Below are 19,464 nucleotides of genomic sequence, written 5' to 3' on the forward strand. Positions count from 1 at the left end.
ATGGCGAGCTGCCGGCGGCTGAGCGGCGCGGGGCTGCGGGAGGTGCTGGGCCCGGCGCAGGGGCTGCTCTTCGACTGCGACGGCGTCCTGTGGGCGGGCGAGCGCGCCGTGCCCGGCGCCCCCGAGCTGCTGGAGCGGCTGCGGCGCAGCGGCAAGGCCGCCCTTTTCGTCAGCAATAACAGCCGCCGCTCGGTGGCCGAGCTGGAGCGGCGTTTCAGCCGTCTCGGCTTCCGCGGCGTGCGCGCCGAGCACGTCTTCAGCTCGGCGCTCTGCTCCGCGCTCTTCCTCCGCCAGCGCCTCCTCGGCGGCGGCGGGAACGGCAGCGGGGCCGGCCGCGTCTTCGTGCTGGGCGGCGAGGGGCTGCGCGGCGAGGTGCGCGACGCCGGGCTGCGGCTGGCGGGCGAGGGCGAGCCGGCACCCGGCGAGCCGGTGCGCGCCGTCCTGGTGGGCTACGACGACCAGTTCACCTTCGCCAAGCTGGCGCAGGCCTGCGGCTACCTGCGCGACCCGCAGTGCCTGCTGGTGGCCACCGACCCCGACCCCTGGCACCCGCTCAGCGACGGCCAGCGCACCCCCGGTGAGCCCGCGCCCCGTCCCGCGCCGCCCCGGGGGGAAGGGGCTGGTGGCGCGGGGGGCCTCGGGTGGGGTTCGCTGTCCGAGGCGAGGCGAGGCGAGGCGGTTCCCTGAGCGACAGGACGAGCAGGGATGCCCTGGCGCGTCCCTGCCTGCTCCCGCAGCGGGGCTGCCGGCATCCCGCGTGTGCTGTGGCGGGAGCCGGGGGCTGAGCTTCCCGCCGCCAGCTCTGTTCCTCCTCCTTCCCTCCCTGCAGGGACTGGCAGCCTCACGGCCGCAGTGGAAACGGCTTCGGGCCGCAAGGCGCTGGTGGTGGGGAAGCCCAACACGTACATGTTTGATTGCATCGTGGAGCGTTTCGGTGTCGACCCATCCCGCACCCTCATGGTGGGAGACCGTCTGGAGACAGACATCCTCTTCGGCAAGAACTGCGGCCTTGCCACCATTCTCACCCTGACAGGCGTGTCCCGCCTGGAAGAGGCGCAGGCCTACATGGCCAGCGACAGCGCCGCCGCCAAGGATCTGGTGCCCAATTACTATGTGGACAGTATTGCAGACTTGATACCAGGCCTGGATGAGTAACAGTTTGTACATGTGAGGGCAGAGGGGTCAGGTTCCCCATCCCAGATCTCCATCTGTTCCCATTTCTCTCTCACTGCCCTATTCCCTCAATTCCTGGTTTCTTCACATGCCAATATCCTTCTTTGGGGCAAAATGGGAAGGGGATTGGCAGGAGGAGACAGGTTTCAAGTTGTCTCCTTTCTGTTGAGAGCTATCCATGATGGACAGAGTCCTTGTCTCCCTCACTGCCAGCTGCCAGCATCTTTGGGAGAGAGCTGGAGGCCTTGAAGCTGCCAGGGGGGTCAAATCAGTGTCTGTGTGGCCTCTCCAGGGGCTCAGGACTGGCTGCTTTAGTGTTATTTTTCCCTTGGATGACCAGTGGCGGCCTTTTACTGGTGTCCTTTGACTTTTAACTCTTTTACTTCTGAGCAGCATCCCTGCAGTCCTTGTGGTAACCCCCTCCTTGCCAGGGGATTGGCTGGCATTGTCCCCCCCCCCGCCACAGTGTCTATCAGTGCCAGGACATGTGGAAGGAGTATGCCAGACCTCTGGAATCATGAATGAGAGCATCTGTGCCTCCCACAAGTGAAAGAGAGCATTGCCTCATCTCTTCTCTCCCTTGTTCCTTAGAGATGTTTTCCTCACTATCCCCCTGCCCCAGTTAATAACTGTGCCAGTGTCCATCTGAAGGACAGAAGAGGCCGGTTTGAGGGTTTTTTCCTGTGCCAAACAGACAAGCTGTGACTGCACAGTGGGTCTGCAGTTGTACCTTGTTTTCAAGCACCCTTTGTGAAGGGGCTTTTGAAGGACAGAGGGCTCCTAGACCATGACAACCCAGCACTGGTGAACTGTATGACTCTCCCTCGTTGCCCCTTCTCAGTTGGATTTTGTCATAGTACAGTGAGAGAAAAGTGCTGATGGGGGTCTGTGCTCCAGCTGCCAGTGTGCAGGTGAGGTGGTGATGGTGTTGTCACTGCTGTGAATGTGTCACAGTCCTCAAAATCATTCCTTGCTGCTTTGTCTTTCTATGTTTTTTTTTTTTTTATTTTCTTGATCTAATTTATCAAACTTATTTATTGTTCAAATATTGTATTATTTGTATAAATTATGCTGACTGGTTGCACCAAGGGGACAGAAGGGAGTGCCTTTGGGCATCCCTTACTGTCCATGTCCCATGTTGATGTTCTTACAGTCACTGTGTCTCTGTATATAATAAAGTGTGAGCATAGGCTGGAAATTACCTCTTTTCTTTCCACTCATGGTCCCGTCAAGATGGAACTGCCTAGGTATCTTTGAGCCCTCAGAGGTGAGGACATGGCAGGACCTTTCCTCACTCAAGGGGGTGCTGCTGGGTAGACAAGACAGCTGGGTAGTCTGGTGGCTAGTGTGTTGGAGCTGCCCTTTGCTGGAGCACTGGTGCCTCAGCACCAGTGGAGGTGGCGGTGTGGCTGTGGTGGAGATGCAGGGTCCAGCCAGCTCACCTGGAGCAGGGAGAGATGCAACCCTTGCCAGCTGCCTTTGCATTTCACAGCACAGGGATTCATTGCTGGGGAACAGTGACCTCTTGTGCTGCACCTGAAGGCTGCCCTCTGCTAGCCAAGTGGACCCCAGTGATGTGTGTGGCCCTGCTGGGGAAGGGGTGAGTGCCACCTCTGTTATGTGCATAGGGTTTGCAGGGAGAACTGCCCAGGCAAGGCTTTGCTGTGACCCTTCTTGACTCTGCTATGCTTTAAGTGACAGGGAGATGGCTGTCACCGTTCCCCTGGGGTGACCTTAACTGAACTATAGTTGCCATGTCCTGGGTTTGTCCGTACTCCCAGCCCAGAGGGCGAAAACGGATTGGGTAAGAAAAGTCGGAAGTGACTCAAATGTACTTTGCCTCCATTCCCCATACAGGAACCAATCCTGCCCTTTGTCTGTCAGACTCCTTTAACTGCTGTTGATGGCAAGCCAGCATCCCATCTCCTGCTGCAGAGATCAGCACTGAGCATTCAACAACTGTGCTCTGTGTAAGGTGTCAGCTCACACGGGAGGATTGGATGCAACTTATTGTCCCTAGGATAGTTCCAGGTGCCAAGTGCCTTCTTTGTTTTTTCTGTCCAAAATAACCTAGGAAAGAGCCTTCCAAAAGAAAAGAACATCCAAAGAGCTTTCTGAAGATTGCCTGTCATTTTAATCAGTCCCCTTTGTATATGCCCATTTCTCTCTTTTGTCTGTCCCATGTCCAATTAGGCCATCAGAGGACTGGTAGTCCCTTAAAGAGTACTTGATCAACACTTGCATCATTAAGTAGAGCAAGATTGAGACCTAAAGTGTCTGCTAACTTGGCTTGCCAATCTAGAGATACCCAGACCCTGGTTTTTATTTTTCAGAGCTCTCAGTTCTTGTATCAGGCTGAAATTTGTTGTGACTTTGGGGCCACAGCCGGAAGTGCTCAGTATGGCTGCAGATTTCCCAGGCTGAGTTGGTTACATGTGGGTCTACAGAGGAGACTGTGCACAGTGAGAACATCTCCAGGACATGCCCCCTTTCTTCTAGGGTGCTTTGAGGGTGAACGCTTGTCTGCTCTACTCTTTCCAGTTCTCCCAGACAGCAGATGGGATGCTGCAGGCTGTAGTCTCCCAGGCTGGCACACTGGAAACAAAACAGGAAATTCAGTGGCTGGTCAGAGTGTTCCAGCCTGTGTTTGGGGCCTCTCCAAAGATACTTTGGAGTTTGTCCTTTGGATTCCAAATGGTGAGCCTGCAGAGTAGGTTTTTTTCATGTGACTGCTGCTGAAGACAGAGCTCAGCAGAGGTGATGGCTGATCCCTATCTCTTGTGACCATGTAGCTTCTTTTCATCTGCTGTGTCTCTCCATGAGGGCTTTGCTATGAAGCAGGGGTGGACTTGGAGCAGAAGGGTTTATCTGTCCTTCCCTTGGTTCATCATTAGGCAGGAGTGACTTCTGCCCTGTATACCTCAGTGCAGCTGCTCCTGCTCTGAACGGGGATGGAGCAGCACTGTAGGGGTCCATCAGCTCTGCCAGGCTTTGGTTTTGTGTGGCTTCCCCCTACTAGTAGCACTCTTGCATGTAATGGATGTGCATGTGGGCAGATCTTGTTAGGAAACTAGACTGACAGCACCCCTGGGGGTGAAGAGCTCCCTACCCAAGCCTGTCAGACATCCTTCAGCTGCTGACAGTAAGGGGTCTGTGATCCTCATGGGGTTCAGGCTTTGGTTCCCTCTGGGATAGATCTGGTAGGGCTGCATATAACATCTGCTGTTTAAACTGAAAAAAGCAATGGTTCTTGCCTAAGTCAGCTGATTTCTTCTTGTCTAACACAGCTTTTCTTCTTGGGTTGAGTGTTTAGGGAAGCAGTGCAGTTGCCAGGGAGGACAGGGCTGTGAAGAGTAGAGCTGTGGCAGCACACAGGAGGGTGGAACAGAGGATGGGAAGCCCCAGTTGGTGTAGTGTGAGTAAAGGTATTTATTTTCTCATCCTCAGAAACCTCATTGCCCTGTCCTGCTGTGCAACAGAAACAACACCCAGACAGGTGGCAGTTGTTCCATTAGACCAGAAAACTCCTGTCCTTCATCCATAAGTGCAGTTGCTGTGGCAACCACTGGCTGGATGATGTCAGCTGCAACTTGCTAAGCATTGCCTGCTCTGGGCAAGGCTTTATTGCCTTAGTCATCTTCGTGCCCCTTCTCTGGACTCCCTCCAATATGTCTCTGACTCTTGTACTAGGGAGTCCAGAACTGGGCTCAGCACTGGACCCCAGGCCCTTTTCTGTCATGCTGCTTTCCAGCTGGGTGGTCCCCAATATTTACTGGTCCCTGGGGTTATTGTTTCCCAGGTGAAGGACTTTGCACTTCTCCTCATTGAATTTTTCGAGGTTCCTGCCAGCCCATTTTCCCAGCCTATCAAGGTCACTCTGGATGGGACCACAACTCTCTGGTGTATCAGCTGCTCCTCCCAGTTTTGTGTCACCAGCAAACTTGCTGAGGGTACACTCTACCTCATCATACAGTTCATTAATGAAGATGCTAAACAGAATAAATACAACAGTATTGACCCCTGGGGGACACTCCTAATTACAAGCCTCCAGCTAGACTTTATGCCACTGATCAGCTTTCCTTAGGCCCAGATGTTCACACGGTTTCCTGTCCACTTCACTGTTACCTCAGCCAGCCCATACTTCCATTATTTTCTCTAGGGGAATTCTGTGTGAGGCAGTGCCAAAGGCCTTACTGAAGTCAGGGTATATGTCCCCTGTCATTTGTCCCGGCTAGATGGTGACAGACAGGAGTGTGACAGCCTCCCTTCCAAGTTCGGCAAAATCCCAGCTACCAGTAGGAGTTTGGCATGGAAACAAAAGAGCAGCACCACAGGTCCTGGGGCGGAACTGGGGTACCTTTATTCCATGGTAAATCTTCCCCTCTCAGCGTCCCAGGACCCCGAACTGGGGGCAGACAGTAGCTTATAAACAGGGGCAGGTCTCAAGGGAGGATACAATCTTTAAGTAATCAGGAGAATTGGGAGTGAAAAACAAGGCGGGGAATACAATGTATAAACCAATAAAGAATTTCAAGGGAGGAGAACAGTTTCAGTGAACTAATAGAGTTTGGAGAAATACAAAACTGACAAGGATGTTTCTCGAGGGAAGGCAGGTTTGGGGAGAAACTGGCATCTAATGAAAGGAGGAGTGAGGAAAGTTCTGGGGAAGGGGCAGGGTCAAAAAGGACAGCATAAGGAAACTACAAAATTACAAATCAAACAGTAAGCGTACTAATAAAACAAAAAACCACACTACTACAGTCCACTGCTTTTCCTCTCATCAAGCAAGCCAGCCATTTCATCATGGAAGATTGTCAAGTTGGTCAAGTGACTGACACTTCAGGAAGACAACAAATGGGTCCAAAGATATTAATTGGTGAGCAAATACCTTTAACATGAGGAGCTGGAGATCATCCTGGCTGGGAAGCTGTTAATGTTCAGCCAAATGACATGGTAATAGAACTGGGACAGTTTGGAAGGTGTTGAGACTGGCAGGACAGAGGAGGTTTTTTTGCATGGGAAAGTGCCTCCAGAGCCAAGAAAGGATCATGATCCTAGGAACTCGCTCGATACTTGCCCAACCTGATGTGAGAGTCCCCCTCTGCCAAGGCAGGCAGCTCTGGCGCCACCCTGTCCTGCAGCAGCTGGAGCAGGGAGGAGGAGAAGGTGAGGAGCAGCAGCCTGTTACTGCCTGCCCTGGTGAACCAACCAGCATTTACTCTTCCTCCAGCAGCAGTGTGGGTAGAAGTGCCTCCTCTGCAGCACAGCTTCCCTCTCCTCACTCTTTACTCAGGGCATTGTCCCATCCCCACCATAACATGGGTTTTCAGGTCCCCCTTTGCTATCTCTCAATCATTATCAATTTTTTTTCCTTCCTTACTGCTGCCTCATGTGCTCTATGGACTCTGATCCCAGAAAACACACCAAGCAGCCCAGGAGAATGACATGGCTATGCATATCTAGGAACTGCTGCTGTTGTTGGACTCTGTCTGGGAATTGTCTGTGGATAATGTATTGGAAGTGCCCTGGCAGACAAGCTGTTCAGGTGTTCCTTATACTCCCTGGGAGATGGTGAACTTGCTGAGGGAAATTAAAAACCCTTAAGGACTCCACCAGTACACCACTGCAGCAAAGCACTGTCAGCTCTGTAAGCATGGAGACAAGGGAGACGTGATGCCAGAAACATTCCCAGATCACAGGGCAGCTGCCTGTGACGATCCAGGTTGTTCTGCCTTGTGATTTAGCCTGCTGGCTGTGCAGCTCTAGCAGTTTCCAGTCTGTATAGGATATTGCTGAGCACTGAGATGCTCTCTTTACACATTGTGGGTGAAAGAAACCTGTCCTTTTAATGGTTGTCCATCAGGTCACTCAAAAGCCTTGTGCCAGCCTTTCTGCCCTTGCTGAACCTCTAGCCTGGCTTCCACAGAAGCTGGACAGAAAGTGGTACCTGGGTAAAATTTAGGGCAGGAATTGCTTCCATACTTGACCTGTTTCAAGCAAGATGAAACAACTCAGGTCTGTGTTTCTGTTTCCTCCAGGTACACTCCACTGTCATACTGCAGCTGCCTATGTGCAAGTAAGATAGTTTATCCCTGCAGCATAGAAGCCAGAGGAAACTGAGTCTTTGTGAGCTGTAGATTAGAGATTTCCCACCTGTTGGGATAACGTGATTGTGGCCCTGGCAAGGCTTCCTTCAGGAAACAGAGGTGCTCCTGACTTGGTGTCCTTCTCTGGCCTAGTGTTTGGAGGCTTTTTACTCCACTGGGTTCAGGCAGAGCATGTGAATGGCACAGAGCAGTGCCAGTCCCTGCTTGTGCACTTGCCAAGGCTGGGGGTAGACGTGTGAAGAGTGGCAATATGCCACTGTTCAGCACCTAAGTACAGCTAGAGGACCACGTGCCTGCCACAGTCTTGGTTACCTGGACACTGACACAGCTCAGGAGACAGGGTGGCCATATTCCTCCAGTGAGGAGTGTAGGATGTGTTTAGGTTGTTTCATGATGCTCACTGCCTTGCAACTCATCACAATCTCATTAGCTGCCTTCCCACAACAATTTCAGGGCTGAAAGGACCCATGTCATTGAGCAATCCCACGCTGTGTCTGACTCTTGTTTGGCCATAAGCATCTCTGAATGCCCTTGAGCCCATGTTGCTGGAAATTTGCCTGTTGGCTCAGGTTCTTGAGCTGCTTTCTTGTCAGTTATGTGTTGGGGCAGCCTGGTATTAAGGATACTCAGAAGAGCTTCCCACAGAAGTAGTCTTCCTCTGGGTCACTTGTCACTTGCTGATGACCCAGCAGCAGTGACAGCAGTAGTTCTACTGCTACTGTTCAGTCCTTCTAGAAGAGCATATCTGATCCTCAGGTCAGCCCAGGGATTGGGGTGGCAGGTAGCACATGGTCCTGCTTGGCACACCCTTTAAGTAGCAGGATCTGAGGCAGACCCCATAGTACTGCTTGCTGATGCAATTCAAATCTCTGTCACTACTCCTTTGGGTGTGTTACAAGTTTTCCAGGACAGCATGTCCAGCAATGGGACACAAACAGCATCAGGAAAATCTGTCTGATTCCTGTAGTGACTTAGAAAGAGATACATCTACCTGGAAAAGGAGTACATGAATTACCCTGGGACTTCTTCTGGCAGCAAGCCCCCAAGCTCAGAACATGGAGGCACCCAGACTGATACCCATAATTCCTCCTTTTTCATGGAATTGTTCTGCAATGCAGAGGGGCAAGATACCTGTAAAGGATCATCCTTATAAGCTCCTTGTCTCTTGAACTTGGATGCTATGCCAGGTGCAATAAGTCAATTAGACAACCCTGGTAAGGCATCAGTCCAGGGATCTCACCCTCCCATCCCCTGGACTATTGTTCTTTAGGCTGGAAATAAATCTAGAAGTAGGAGGCTCCTGTATTGTGTTAGGAGGCTCCTGTATTGTGTTCCCATTGTGCTGGCTGGAGTTAATTGACACCAGATTTTTCTTCCATTTCATAATATTCCCATGAAATCTTCTCTTTCCTTTTACCTTTCTGTTACCACTACCAGGGCCTCCACTGCCTGGCTGTTCCTTGTATAACAGTGTGAGTTGTGCATCCCTGTCACCATCCAACCTGCCAAGACCAGCTGTTACCCTGTCCTTTAGCACACAGCTGGGTGATACCTAGAGGCCTCGGTGTGGGTAAGAGACAAAAATACAACTGATTAGAAAGAAGTGCAGCTGAAATTGCTCTCCAGCAAGACCTCACTTTCACTGTTGCCTGAGCATACTGTCTGTCTGTCTGTCTCAGTAGGAGGAAAGGAGTGGGAGGTTCCACATCAGCGTTTCTCCATAGATCTGTAAACCCAACGCAAGCTGGTGCTGCAAAAAGCGCAGTTATTTTCACATCAGTCTGATGCTCAGTAACAGGAATGCTTTCACGACAAGACAAGAGGCTTGCCAGCAGGGGCGAACAGCTGAACGTTGGAGAGCAGAATGGGAAGGTGTGGGATGTCGTCCCAGCCGATACGAGCGAGCTCACAGAAATATGGGTTGATAAATGGCAGCTGCTTGGGGAAGGAGTGTGAAATCCTGTTCCTTTGCACATTCAAATCTTGCATTCCTCTGAGTTGTTCAACAAGACCCCTTCCCATGAGCTGAAAAGCTGGATTTATACCCACGGACAATTTTGGCTGTACTTTGGGTGTCAGCTTCTTTTACTAGACATTGTTGACACTGCAGGGCCCTAACTGCTGCTGGCTCCCTGGGTGCAGCCAGCCACCCTGCAGCTGCAGCTCCCTGCTCCAGAGCTGTTTCTCATCACAGCTCATTCTTACTTCAGCCCACAGCTCCGGTCGGCAGCGGCTTGGTCACGCAAGCGTCTCTGCTCAGGAGAGCTTGGTTGCTGGCATGCAAAAGGCTGTGTCCTGGAGAGCAAATGGCACACAATGTGGCCAACAGCCCTGCAGTCTGCATCCAAGTCACAGCTCTCTTTTGTGCATGCTTAATCAGCTCCTTCTGTGACGGGCATTTTCTGTCATACTTCCAGGGGACCATGCCCTCCACCAGTGCTCCATAGTTTAATTACTATAGATGTATGCTTTCCAGTTTGCACATTATCCTCCTTTCAAAAGCTGACTTATGCAGTACTCTTCATCCACTCCTGATGAACACCAGATACTCTGTTTGCTTCTTTACTCATTGCTCCATCAGCTGCATCACTACAAGAGTCTCATCTACTTTTCAGAACTGTAGCACATTGGTTTTGCCTTTCCAAGTCAAAATCAAAAAGGATGTAATGTGTTCAGGCACTGCTGTAAACCCCTTAGCAGCACTTCCAGATACTTAAATCTCTGTGATGGGGGAGACATCCACAGGCACCTGCAATCCCTTCTGAGGGGTACAGCAATCCCAAACACATGTGCAGTGTCCATTTCCATGCTCACATGGAGGGCAGTTATTGATCCAGTGGGTGAGCAGCCAGATTGCACGGAACGGTGCCCCTTCTCCTCTGCAGCTACACAGGGCTGGCCAGGCAGGGGGAAGGAGAGCACCTGGGACTATGGTTGCAGGATGCTGGGAAGCTGCATGAATGCAAACTTGATGATGTAATAATGGCAGCCTTCACTTTCATCCCAACTCATTCACTGGTGCCTGGCAGGTTTGCCCTCAAGGAGTGATGTTTCAACAGGAGGAGGCCACAGACAACCAGAGCAGGGCAGCTGCCACACCACTGAGGCTGCCACCACAGCATGCCCAGCTATCCCAGCCCTGGGAGAGCCAGGCCTGTGGTCACAAGTCCCACGGGCACAGACAGCAGCAAAACTGGGCTTGGCACCCTGGTGCAATGCAGAGAGGAAGCTCACTGGGCTTCCTCAGGCAGAGCTGAAACCTGCCAGCTGGGCAAAGGCTTGCTGGGGAGCTGGGGCCTGTCGGTGCTTGTCCTGGCTGCAGACGGAGGAGGACAGGGACTTGGTCCACCGGCAGCCAGGGTGGTGTTGAGATGCCACCAGCAGTGGGAGCAAGGGGAGCCACCTGTGCAGGGTGTGGGTGAGAGGCAGGCTTTCATCCAGGCACCCAGATTGTCTGTGATAACAGCTGGTGTGCCAGCCCTCTGCAAAACATACAGGCAAAATTGTTTTGGTGGGTTATGGGAGGGACCCAGAGATGTATGGTAATCCCCCAGGGAGGAGCTGCCTTGAGAAGTCTCAGGATCCCTGTTGTCATCCCAAAACACGGCTTGCTCACTGGCCATCCTCTCTCCCCCTGACCAGGCCAGCTCTGACTCTCTCTTGTGCTACGTGCTTAAACCTGCATTCCCACCAGCACTGCTGGTGCTGCTGAGATCTGATCCATGGTATGACAGTGCTGGATGATTCTCTTTAGCAGACATCATGCTGTTTCTGGAACCATGCACACACAAACCAGAAGACTGAACAGCATTGCATTAAAAAGGAAAGTAGGAAACAAAAGCAGTGCATTTCATGTTTCAGCCTCTTGGAGGGACCAAAGGGTATACTGTCTTTAGAAATACTACAGGAAGCTAAAAAAGATGTATGAGCTCATCTGTGAAACATAATACATTTCTGCTGTCTGGCTTCTCCTGGGATTCACCTGCCCACTGCAGGTACCCACACCCTGGCACAGTTCTGGGGCTCTGCACGGCTGGGCTGAGCCACGCATCCTTGGGCCCTGCAAACATATAGGGGTGTCATTCTATCTTTGGTGACCAGTGCCAGGCCGAAAAAACCCAAAGCATGCAAATTTTCTGAACTATGTGTGAGTCTGCCCTGAAAAAGGGAGAGCACATGCCCAGCAAACTAGTCCATCCCATCTCCAGCAGCTCTCACCCCCTGCCTAGAGAGTGCTCGTGGCACATTATTTGCCAAGAGCCTGCCTTTCTCAGGAAGTGTCCAGTCTCCCCATGAGAGTATCACTCTGAGCCAACAGTTACCCTCCTGCCTAAAGAGGGATAGTCAGCTCACAGCATGGCCAAGCATATTCCCACTTCTGTATGGGATAGCAGTGCAGAGCCCAGCACCTCAGTTTCACCCTGAGGGGTAAAACCATCAGTCTCCCAAGTGAGATAAGATGCAGCCATGTGCTAGGCACAGCCTAACCTTTCTGCAGTGGGAAAGCAAGTTTCACAAAGGGGAAATGGCAACTTGATGAGGAGCTGGTTGGCATCCAGGGTCAGTCCTTGAGACTGCTCCCCAGGCAGCAGCAGCTGCCTTTGGTGAGCTGACCAGTCATGCTCTTCACTCACATTGCATGCTTTCAAGAGGTTTAGCCCAGCATCTCTGCGGCTGACCTGGCCAAACCTCATCAGCCCTGTGATTCCCAAGAATGGGTATGAGGGGTTGGGTTTTCTCTGTCAGGGCTGCTCCAAGCAGAGCAAGGGATAAGAAGGAGATGGGAATACAGCAGAGGTTCTGCATGAACCCTACCTCCTTCCCAGCCCATGAGACACATCACAAGGATGGTTCAGTCTACACAGAGCTTGTAGCAAGACTCAGCTGTGTCTCTTTTCATCAGAGAGCTTTCTGGAAAGTGCCAGGTGCTGCCTGTGGTTTGTCTGCTGTGTGTGGGGTCTGTGCAGGGCTGGTGGAAGGAAAAGAGTGGATAGTGATGAAGCAATGGTGAGCTTGAAGGGAGGCCAGCTGAGACACCCTGAGAAACAAAGCAAGTAATAAAATCCCAGAGAAAAACAGCACTCCGCACCCAGCCGGGCCCTCTCCTGGAGCTGCCAAAAAGGCATCCTTGGCTCAGAGGTAAGCAGTCATAAAATGCAGGGAGAGACTTCCCAGGGAGGGAAGGTTTTACCTGTCGAGCAAGTTCATGGGTACCCTCTCACACCAGCAGGGAGAGCTGAGCATGGCAGGCAGTCATCCCACAGCCCCCAGCACTGCAGGAGGAGAGGGGGAAACAGAGCCCTGCTTCCTCTGTGGCACCCAAGCAAAGAGACTGGCTGGGTCTTTCTGAGAGGGGACCAGGCTCCAGGGATATGGGGTGGGAGCCTGTGCTGAGTGGGTGGGTTTCCAGCTTGGGAAGACTGAGTGCCCTGGCTGATTTTGACAGGCTGATTGTATTTTTGACCACCCTCTTCAGACCCAAGCCTTCATGGCTGGAGAAGCGGTTCTCGTAGGGCTGTCCCTCAGCAGCCAGCCCCACCAGACCTGATGGGTCCTTCTCCCAGCCACTGCTCCCCCTCCACCACTCATCCCTGCTCGTGTGCACAGGTCCTCATGGACTTGCTCAGCAGGTAAAACATCCCCTGCCCACAAAGCTGAGCTTGCACCCCCAGGGCAGATGAATAAAGCACCACGTGGGGCAAATCCCTGTTCTGCTCTCTGCTGTTTCTCCTTCCCCTTCCCCCAAATAAATGGGACACCACAAAGAGAGACAAATGCCTTTGTTTTCCATGGAAGGACTGTCAGAATGGCATGTCTCCCTGCATCTTGTTAGAGGTTAGATAAGTCCCCAAGAGCCATGGGGAGCTCTGTCACACAGCACAAGTCCTTGCTGACAGTACTATTGTTAAGAAGGGGAGCAATTTGGGAGAGCTGGGGCTTTTGCCCCCTGCTTATTTCTCTCCAAGAAAGTCACAGCTCATGCCTGCTTGCCCAGGGAGACTTTCCTCCCCGACAGCTCTTATCCTGAACAGAGAGCAGATTGGCAGTCACCAAGGGGTGTGGTTGGCCCCCATTTCTGGACCTCTCCTTATGCCCCTGGGCTGGCAGGCACTTCATGAGGTGCCAAAACTGAGCTCTAAAGAAGTTGCCTTCTTTTGGGGCTGTCCAGCACCAAGTTCACAGTGCTCCAACCCAACATCTGCACCCAGCAGTGGCCCTTGGATTGCTCCTGCCAGCAGCAATCTCTCTCTGCTCCCAGCAGAGCCAGTGAAACAAGTCCAGGATGCTCACCCTGCCTGGTATGGGGGATGCCTTGCCCAGAGCTTGGCTTAGGGCTAGGTCCTGCAAAGGTCCTGTCCCACTCGGGGCAAGGTTACACAACAGCAGACCTTGTAGAGACAGAGCTTTTCCTATAAGGTTACCTTCTTATCATGGGTTTGACCTGGGGACTTCTCTCATCTCCCATCTTCCCTTTAAATGGGAGGAGGTGGATTATATTACAAATTGAACCTGCCTGACTAAATATAGCCAGTACAGAGACCAGGAGAACCCCCCTGGTTTTCCCCTGTTTGCTTTGTTAGGAATGGAAATAATGAATCCCAGCTGTTTCCTGTTCTGGAGCAAATGCCTGAGGGCCTGGAGGCCAGTACCTCTGGTATCCATGATTTTTGAAGATAATCCACCCTGTACAGGGAACCTTCTGGATGGTGCAGGGGCCCTTGACTTCATGGTGAACCTGCTGTGGGCTGAACAGAGAGCGTGGTCATGCCTCACAGACTAGCTGCCTATGGGGAAGGGAGGGTATATCCAAAAACACCTGGCTGGCTGATGGACCCTCCCTCACCTTCTGTGCTGGGTGAGAAGAGCAGGCTTCACGCTCATGCGAGCAGCACTTGCCACCAAAGCACCGGCGTGTGGATGCTGCAAGTGAACGTCCGTCCCTCTTGCCCCAGATTCCCACTGTGACAAGGTGAATCAGAAGCTGATATTACATCTCATCAGCCCCTTGTGATCCTTCTCTCTACCAAAACATCTCTCAACCAGCAGCCCACAGGCTAAATACGCTTCATAAAATCCTCAAAACTGTTCCACAGAAAAGCTCCCCACCTAACATATGGTCGAGCAGTTGGCTGGCATGTCAAGATTTATCCCCCCAGCAAAAGTCAGGAGTCTGTCAGTGCTTGGCCTCCATGTCCATCACAAGAGCAAGACTACAATCCTGTACAACAAAGCCATATTGTTCATTTTGGCACTAAGTGTGTCAACATGCTTCCTGCCCTTTTCACAAGTCACCCAATTCTGCTGGGACACAAGCTGGTCCTTGGCCTTCTTCTGGAAAAATGACCTGATCTTTGTTTGGGAAAGGCTGAGGAGCCCAAGGAGCTTCTGTCCAAGAACACAGGGCAGAAGAGAGGGAGAGTATGTCTGTGCTGCTAGTGCTGGGACCGTGAGAGCTCATGCTCCTGACAAAATAACCTGCATTACCACCCCACCAGCTGCTGCTGTGAACCAGCCCCAGCTCAGGATCTGCAGGAGGGAACCAAGGAGATGCCCAGTGTGGATCCTATCTTTTGCATGAGGCGTGGACAGTTGACACTTGGACTGGGTTGAGCACCAAAGGTCAGCTCTTCCCAGGTGCTGCAAGCTGGCAAAGCCCAGCTTGGGTGTTGGTGGGCTGCTTCAGCACCTGCTCTCTGCCCAGAGTGCAAAGGAAGCTGGAGAAGCCAGAGGTGAGGGAGTGCAGGCCCTTGTGTGGGACATGACGGGGGGTGGATGTTCTTGGTGGCAGCAGCAGAGATGGCTCTGCAAAGGGCTTCTTTGGAAGGATCCATTTGCAAAAGCTCCCAAAAGAGCAACACAGCCTCATGACAGCAGTGATGTGTGTGTGCCCACCAGCCACAAGGGTGTCTGGGCCCCCTTGCAAGGGAGTGGGAACCAACAGCATGGCAGAGAATGACACATCGCAGTGCTTTCCACAGCCTCCAAACTGTGATAGCATCAGAAAGTGCCCTGCACTTTCTCCCCCCCAATAGTGTAAGCCTCAGGGAAATGAGGGTGCCAAGCCCTGCTGAAACACCCTCCCATTTCAGCAGCTGATCCTGGCAGATAACAGACAGCTTACCAGGGTAATTGTTCCAGCTGGCTCTAGGGTGGCAGGCAGCAGCTGCCTAACAGAACTCACTGACACCAAAATGTTTGGGGCACCAAGTGAAGGATGTTACTGAAACCCCCAAGGGTGTTTTGGGGGATTCAGGGTCCCCAGTCAAGCCGTGGAGGACAGTCCCAGGCTGCACCAGCTCTGTCCCTGCCAGAAGGATGCATCCATGTTGGGGAATGATGAGCTGTGCCACCCACAGGACCCCCAGGGAGAGCAGCTGCATATCTGCCCAACACAATTCTGTTTTCTCCAGCCCTTGCTGTCTGGTGGGGCCCCATTCCCCTTTGGAAAGGCCAAGCTGGTCTTTTGCCTGCCTTGGCTTCTGTTCAGCTGTGTTGATGCCTTGTGGTCCCACGTGCTTTGGAGGCTCTCCAAGCACGAGATGTGCCCCTAATGCCAACTCGTGGGCTGGCTGCAGATGAATGCATTTGCCAAAGTAGATGAAATGGCCCAAGCAGGGTTTGTCTCAGGGGGTAAAACCTGATGTGCTCAGGCTCCCTGCTGGTCTCACCTCCTGAGCATCTCTGCTGCTGTTTCTGACATGTGTGGAGACTAACATCACAGCCCACATCCTAGGTACCATTTCCCATACACACAAAAAAATACCAAACAGGTGTTTTCAGGCTTCTTGTCATTCCTGGCAGCAAAGCCTGCACATGGCAACCCTTTTCTTCGGGATTATCATTACACACTGGTTTTTACACACATTGCTTGCTGAAAAATGGCATGCAGCTGAGTTTCAGTCTCAAGGGTGTTGGAGGAGGACGTGCCTGTGTTCCATGAATATACTTCTCCTGAGCACTGTTTGTTGGAAGATCTGAAACCAGCACCTGGGTTGCTGCAACATGTTCAAACACAGCATCCACTTACAATTTGCATATTAAGTACAGCAAACAAACTCTGCCTGGCGCATCTCAAAAGTCACTTTAACAAAAGACAAAAAATGAGACAGCGAATATGCCTCAGCAGGTTGTTTCTAGGCTTGAAATAGGCTCAATAAATGGCAGGTTTCTAAGGCCATCTCAAGGACACCAATTTGGGTATTGCAGCAGCGCAGAGCCGGTGGCCACAGTCAGGCAATAGCCAGCAGCTCTCCTGCTCGGGCACACCTGTGACGAAACATCTGACCATCAGGCATGGAGCTACATTCCCTTGCCCTTGAACTTCCAGCACTAATGAGCAGCAAGAAATAATTCTTGGCGTCATATTTTAGCACAATTATACCTTTCAGTCCTGCAGCAGTGGTGTGGGGCTCGTGTTGCAGGCCCTCTGGAAGTCATTAGCCAACATCCAGACAAGCAGTGGCAATGTTTTCCCCTCTATAGTCAGCATTTGCTGAGCTTGTGGCCCTGCTTTCAAAATTTGTCATTTCTTATAGGTTAGGTTTGAAGCCTTGCCTTCAGTGCCTGCACAACCTGAACAACACATGCTGCACCCCAACTAATTTTCACTTCTATCTTTACCTTTCCTTCTGTTTCTTTGATTTATTTGAAGAAAATTGGAAATTCATGCCACCAGTCAGAAGTTGATTTTGCACTTTTTTTAAATATGAAAAATATTATCGGCTTCAAAGTCAGACTTGTATGAGGTCCCTAATTGTACTTTGTTAACAGCAGAACTTAAGACTTGCTCCATTCACTGTACAGCTCTCCCCAGTTTGCTGTTCCCCTCCAGCTCAGCAGCAATTGCCATGCTTTGTTTAACCTGTGTTTGTAGCTTTTGGAAACACTCTACATGCAGCAACGCCCTGGTCCAGGCTATGTCATTGTGAGCAACCTCTCTGTGTCAAAACCAAGAGCGTGCTTTCCTGAAGCATTCCTCCTTGACTAGCCTTTGCTGTGCTGCCCTGGGCCAAGCGTCCTTAAACCGAAGAGCAGATGGCCTGGAGCCTTGCCGATTAAAGATCTGCTAACACCCCATGCTCCAGCCTCGAAGTCAGGATCCTTCACTCAAGGTAACCAAAGGCTCTTTTGCTGTGCTGTCGGTATTTCCAGCATGGTCAGGTGAGGAATCTTGCTGCCTGTCACCCCAGCAGACAGAGGAGTTAGCCCTCACCAGTGGATGTCCCCTCACTGATCTCACATGCCAGAAGAGCACTTGAACAGCTCGGGCCAACCACCTCCGTGGGCTGACACAGGCTGGTCTATGGTGCCCGTGGCCATGACCCAGCACCGAGCTCCCTCCCTGCCTCCCTGGCCACGGTGCTGTGTCCATCCCACAGCCACAGGGATACCATCTCACTGGCACACCAGGAACACTCCCTTCCCCACTAAGCGCTGCAAAGACCGCAGACTTTGCACCCCAAAAGGCAAGATGGAGCCCGGAGTGAGCAGCCAGAGGTGCAAGGGAGGAGGTTGGGAGCATGGATTTGGGAACCTCTCGGGATGCACTTAGAGGTGTGACTAACATCCCAGCATCATTAGTGCAAGGAGTCATTCCTGCTTCCCCAAGCTGTAACATCAGGCTCGCCCGGATAAATCACTTGTCCAGGTACGCTTTGATAACATTTGCAGGATTATCTTCACCACTTGGGAACATATTACCATACTGATTCAATGAAAGCAGAGATTCTGGAGTCAGCAGGAGTTGGAGCCTCACAGACGGCTCCTAATCCAGGAAATTGGATGTGGTTGGAAATGTTTCAGCAGTCAAAGCTTGGGAGATCCTGCTGTGGCTCATTCCTGATGTGAGGCTCTGTGTCCACAACATAATAAATCTGAATTAAGCACACCTAATTCCTAGTTTAAAATACCACAGGCCACATAACACAAAGTGGCTGAACAGGTACAAAGGCTCTCTCCCAGTGGAAAGGTGTGGCAAATCACTGCAAGAGTAACTGCAGCCAAAACAGGCTTTTGCCACCTGAAGAACAGAGTGTACAAGCAGGCTTCGGTCCACGGGCTTCTCAGCCAGGCCCTTTCCCACTCCTCTCAGGCCATCACTCAGGATGCCCCACGTATTGCTGCATCCCTCACAAGAAGATCTGGGGTAGATCTTCCCTCTTTTGCTTTAGACACTTGCCTGACTGGGCTTCCCCTTTGGCAGCTGCCAAACCGCCTTGTTTAGAGCCACCCCTCGGCTCAGCCCAGTGTTCCAACTCAACCCTACAGCTTGCACTAGCTGGACTCCAGCCCTCAGACCGCAGGACCAGTCTGGCTATGCAGAGCCACACCAGTGCTATCAGCCAGACCAGAAGGCATGCTCTAAATCAAAGCTGCTCACAATGATGAAACTCTCTTTTAGCAATCACGTTTCCCTCTTCAACCTAAGGTGTATTGCAGCTTGGAGGTTGGGAGGCGTGAGGTTGTCCATGAGGGAGGCTGTGATCTCAAGAAAACATGCCATCTCAGCACAGAGAGATCAGCCTGGGATCTTTGAGTGCCAGGGAGAGTGTAGGAAGAAGGCTGAGGCCCTGACAGAAGAGCCACAAGGAGCACCATGAGCAGCCCTAGGGACAGACAGGGATGTGTGGCCCCTGGTATGGGAATGTTGGGTCACAGCCAGCACTGGGGGATGGGTTCAGGCCCCAAAGGCATTAAAAGCTTGAGGACTGTCTGGGATTGCTCACAAGGGCAATTTGCACTTTCCAAGGAGAGTGAGCAGATTGTGCAAGGAAAGGCTAGCGAGAGGTTAGCCAGTTGCTCCCAGGAGGCAGCTGACTGAAGCACAGGCCACACTGGAGGTGCCCACGGTCAGGACCTGAGTGGGGTGCCTAGACCTAGCATAGTACATGCTTGGTGGGTTTTTGCCATGATGCCTGGGTTTGAATACCTGTGTGAATTTTCTGTGAATTTGGTCTGTCCCCATCATGGCAGCTGGCTCTTCTACACCCGCTTTTCCTGGCTCCGTCCTGTCCAGGACACAACCCCAGTTTGCAGAAAGCAGGTGCAGATGCAAACACCACCTGCCTCACCCTCATAACCAGAGGTGAGACACTGCTGAAGTCATATCCCACAGTCATTACTCCTCTCTCCACACTCACGGCTCCCTCTGGCCAAGAGTTTGGTATGGACAAGAGTGCTGTTT

The 19,464-nt window shown here is 52.1% G+C and overlaps 2 protein-coding genes across 2 annotated transcripts in view; both read left to right on the forward strand.

The window, feature by feature from the left end:
- Nucleotides 1–956, forward strand: part of SH3BP1 (SH3 domain binding protein 1) — an 11,900-nt gene extending 10,944 nt beyond the window's left edge. The window contains exon 19 of the mRNA XM_041481665.1: nt 830–956. The gene's annotated coding sequence lies outside the window, so the exon portion shown is untranslated. The remainder of the gene's footprint in view (nt 1–829) is intronic.
- On the forward strand, nt 1–2,371 carry LOC121361203 (pyridoxal phosphatase). Its single transcript, XM_041481666.1, has 2 exons — nt 1–577; nt 830–2,371. The coding sequence occupies exons 1-2, from the start codon at nt 1–3 to the stop codon at nt 1,153–1,155; spliced, it is 903 nt and encodes a 300-aa protein (XP_041337600.1). The 3' UTR covers nt 1,156–2,371.
- Nucleotides 2,372–19,464: the final 17,093 nt, after the last annotated feature.

Source organism: Pyrgilauda ruficollis, unplaced genomic scaffold (genome assembly GCF_017590135.1).
Source record: "Pyrgilauda ruficollis isolate IOZ18807 unplaced genomic scaffold, ASM1759013v1 scaffold56, whole genome shotgun sequence".
Lineage (NCBI taxonomy): Eukaryota > Metazoa > Chordata > Aves > Passeriformes > Passeridae > Pyrgilauda > Pyrgilauda ruficollis.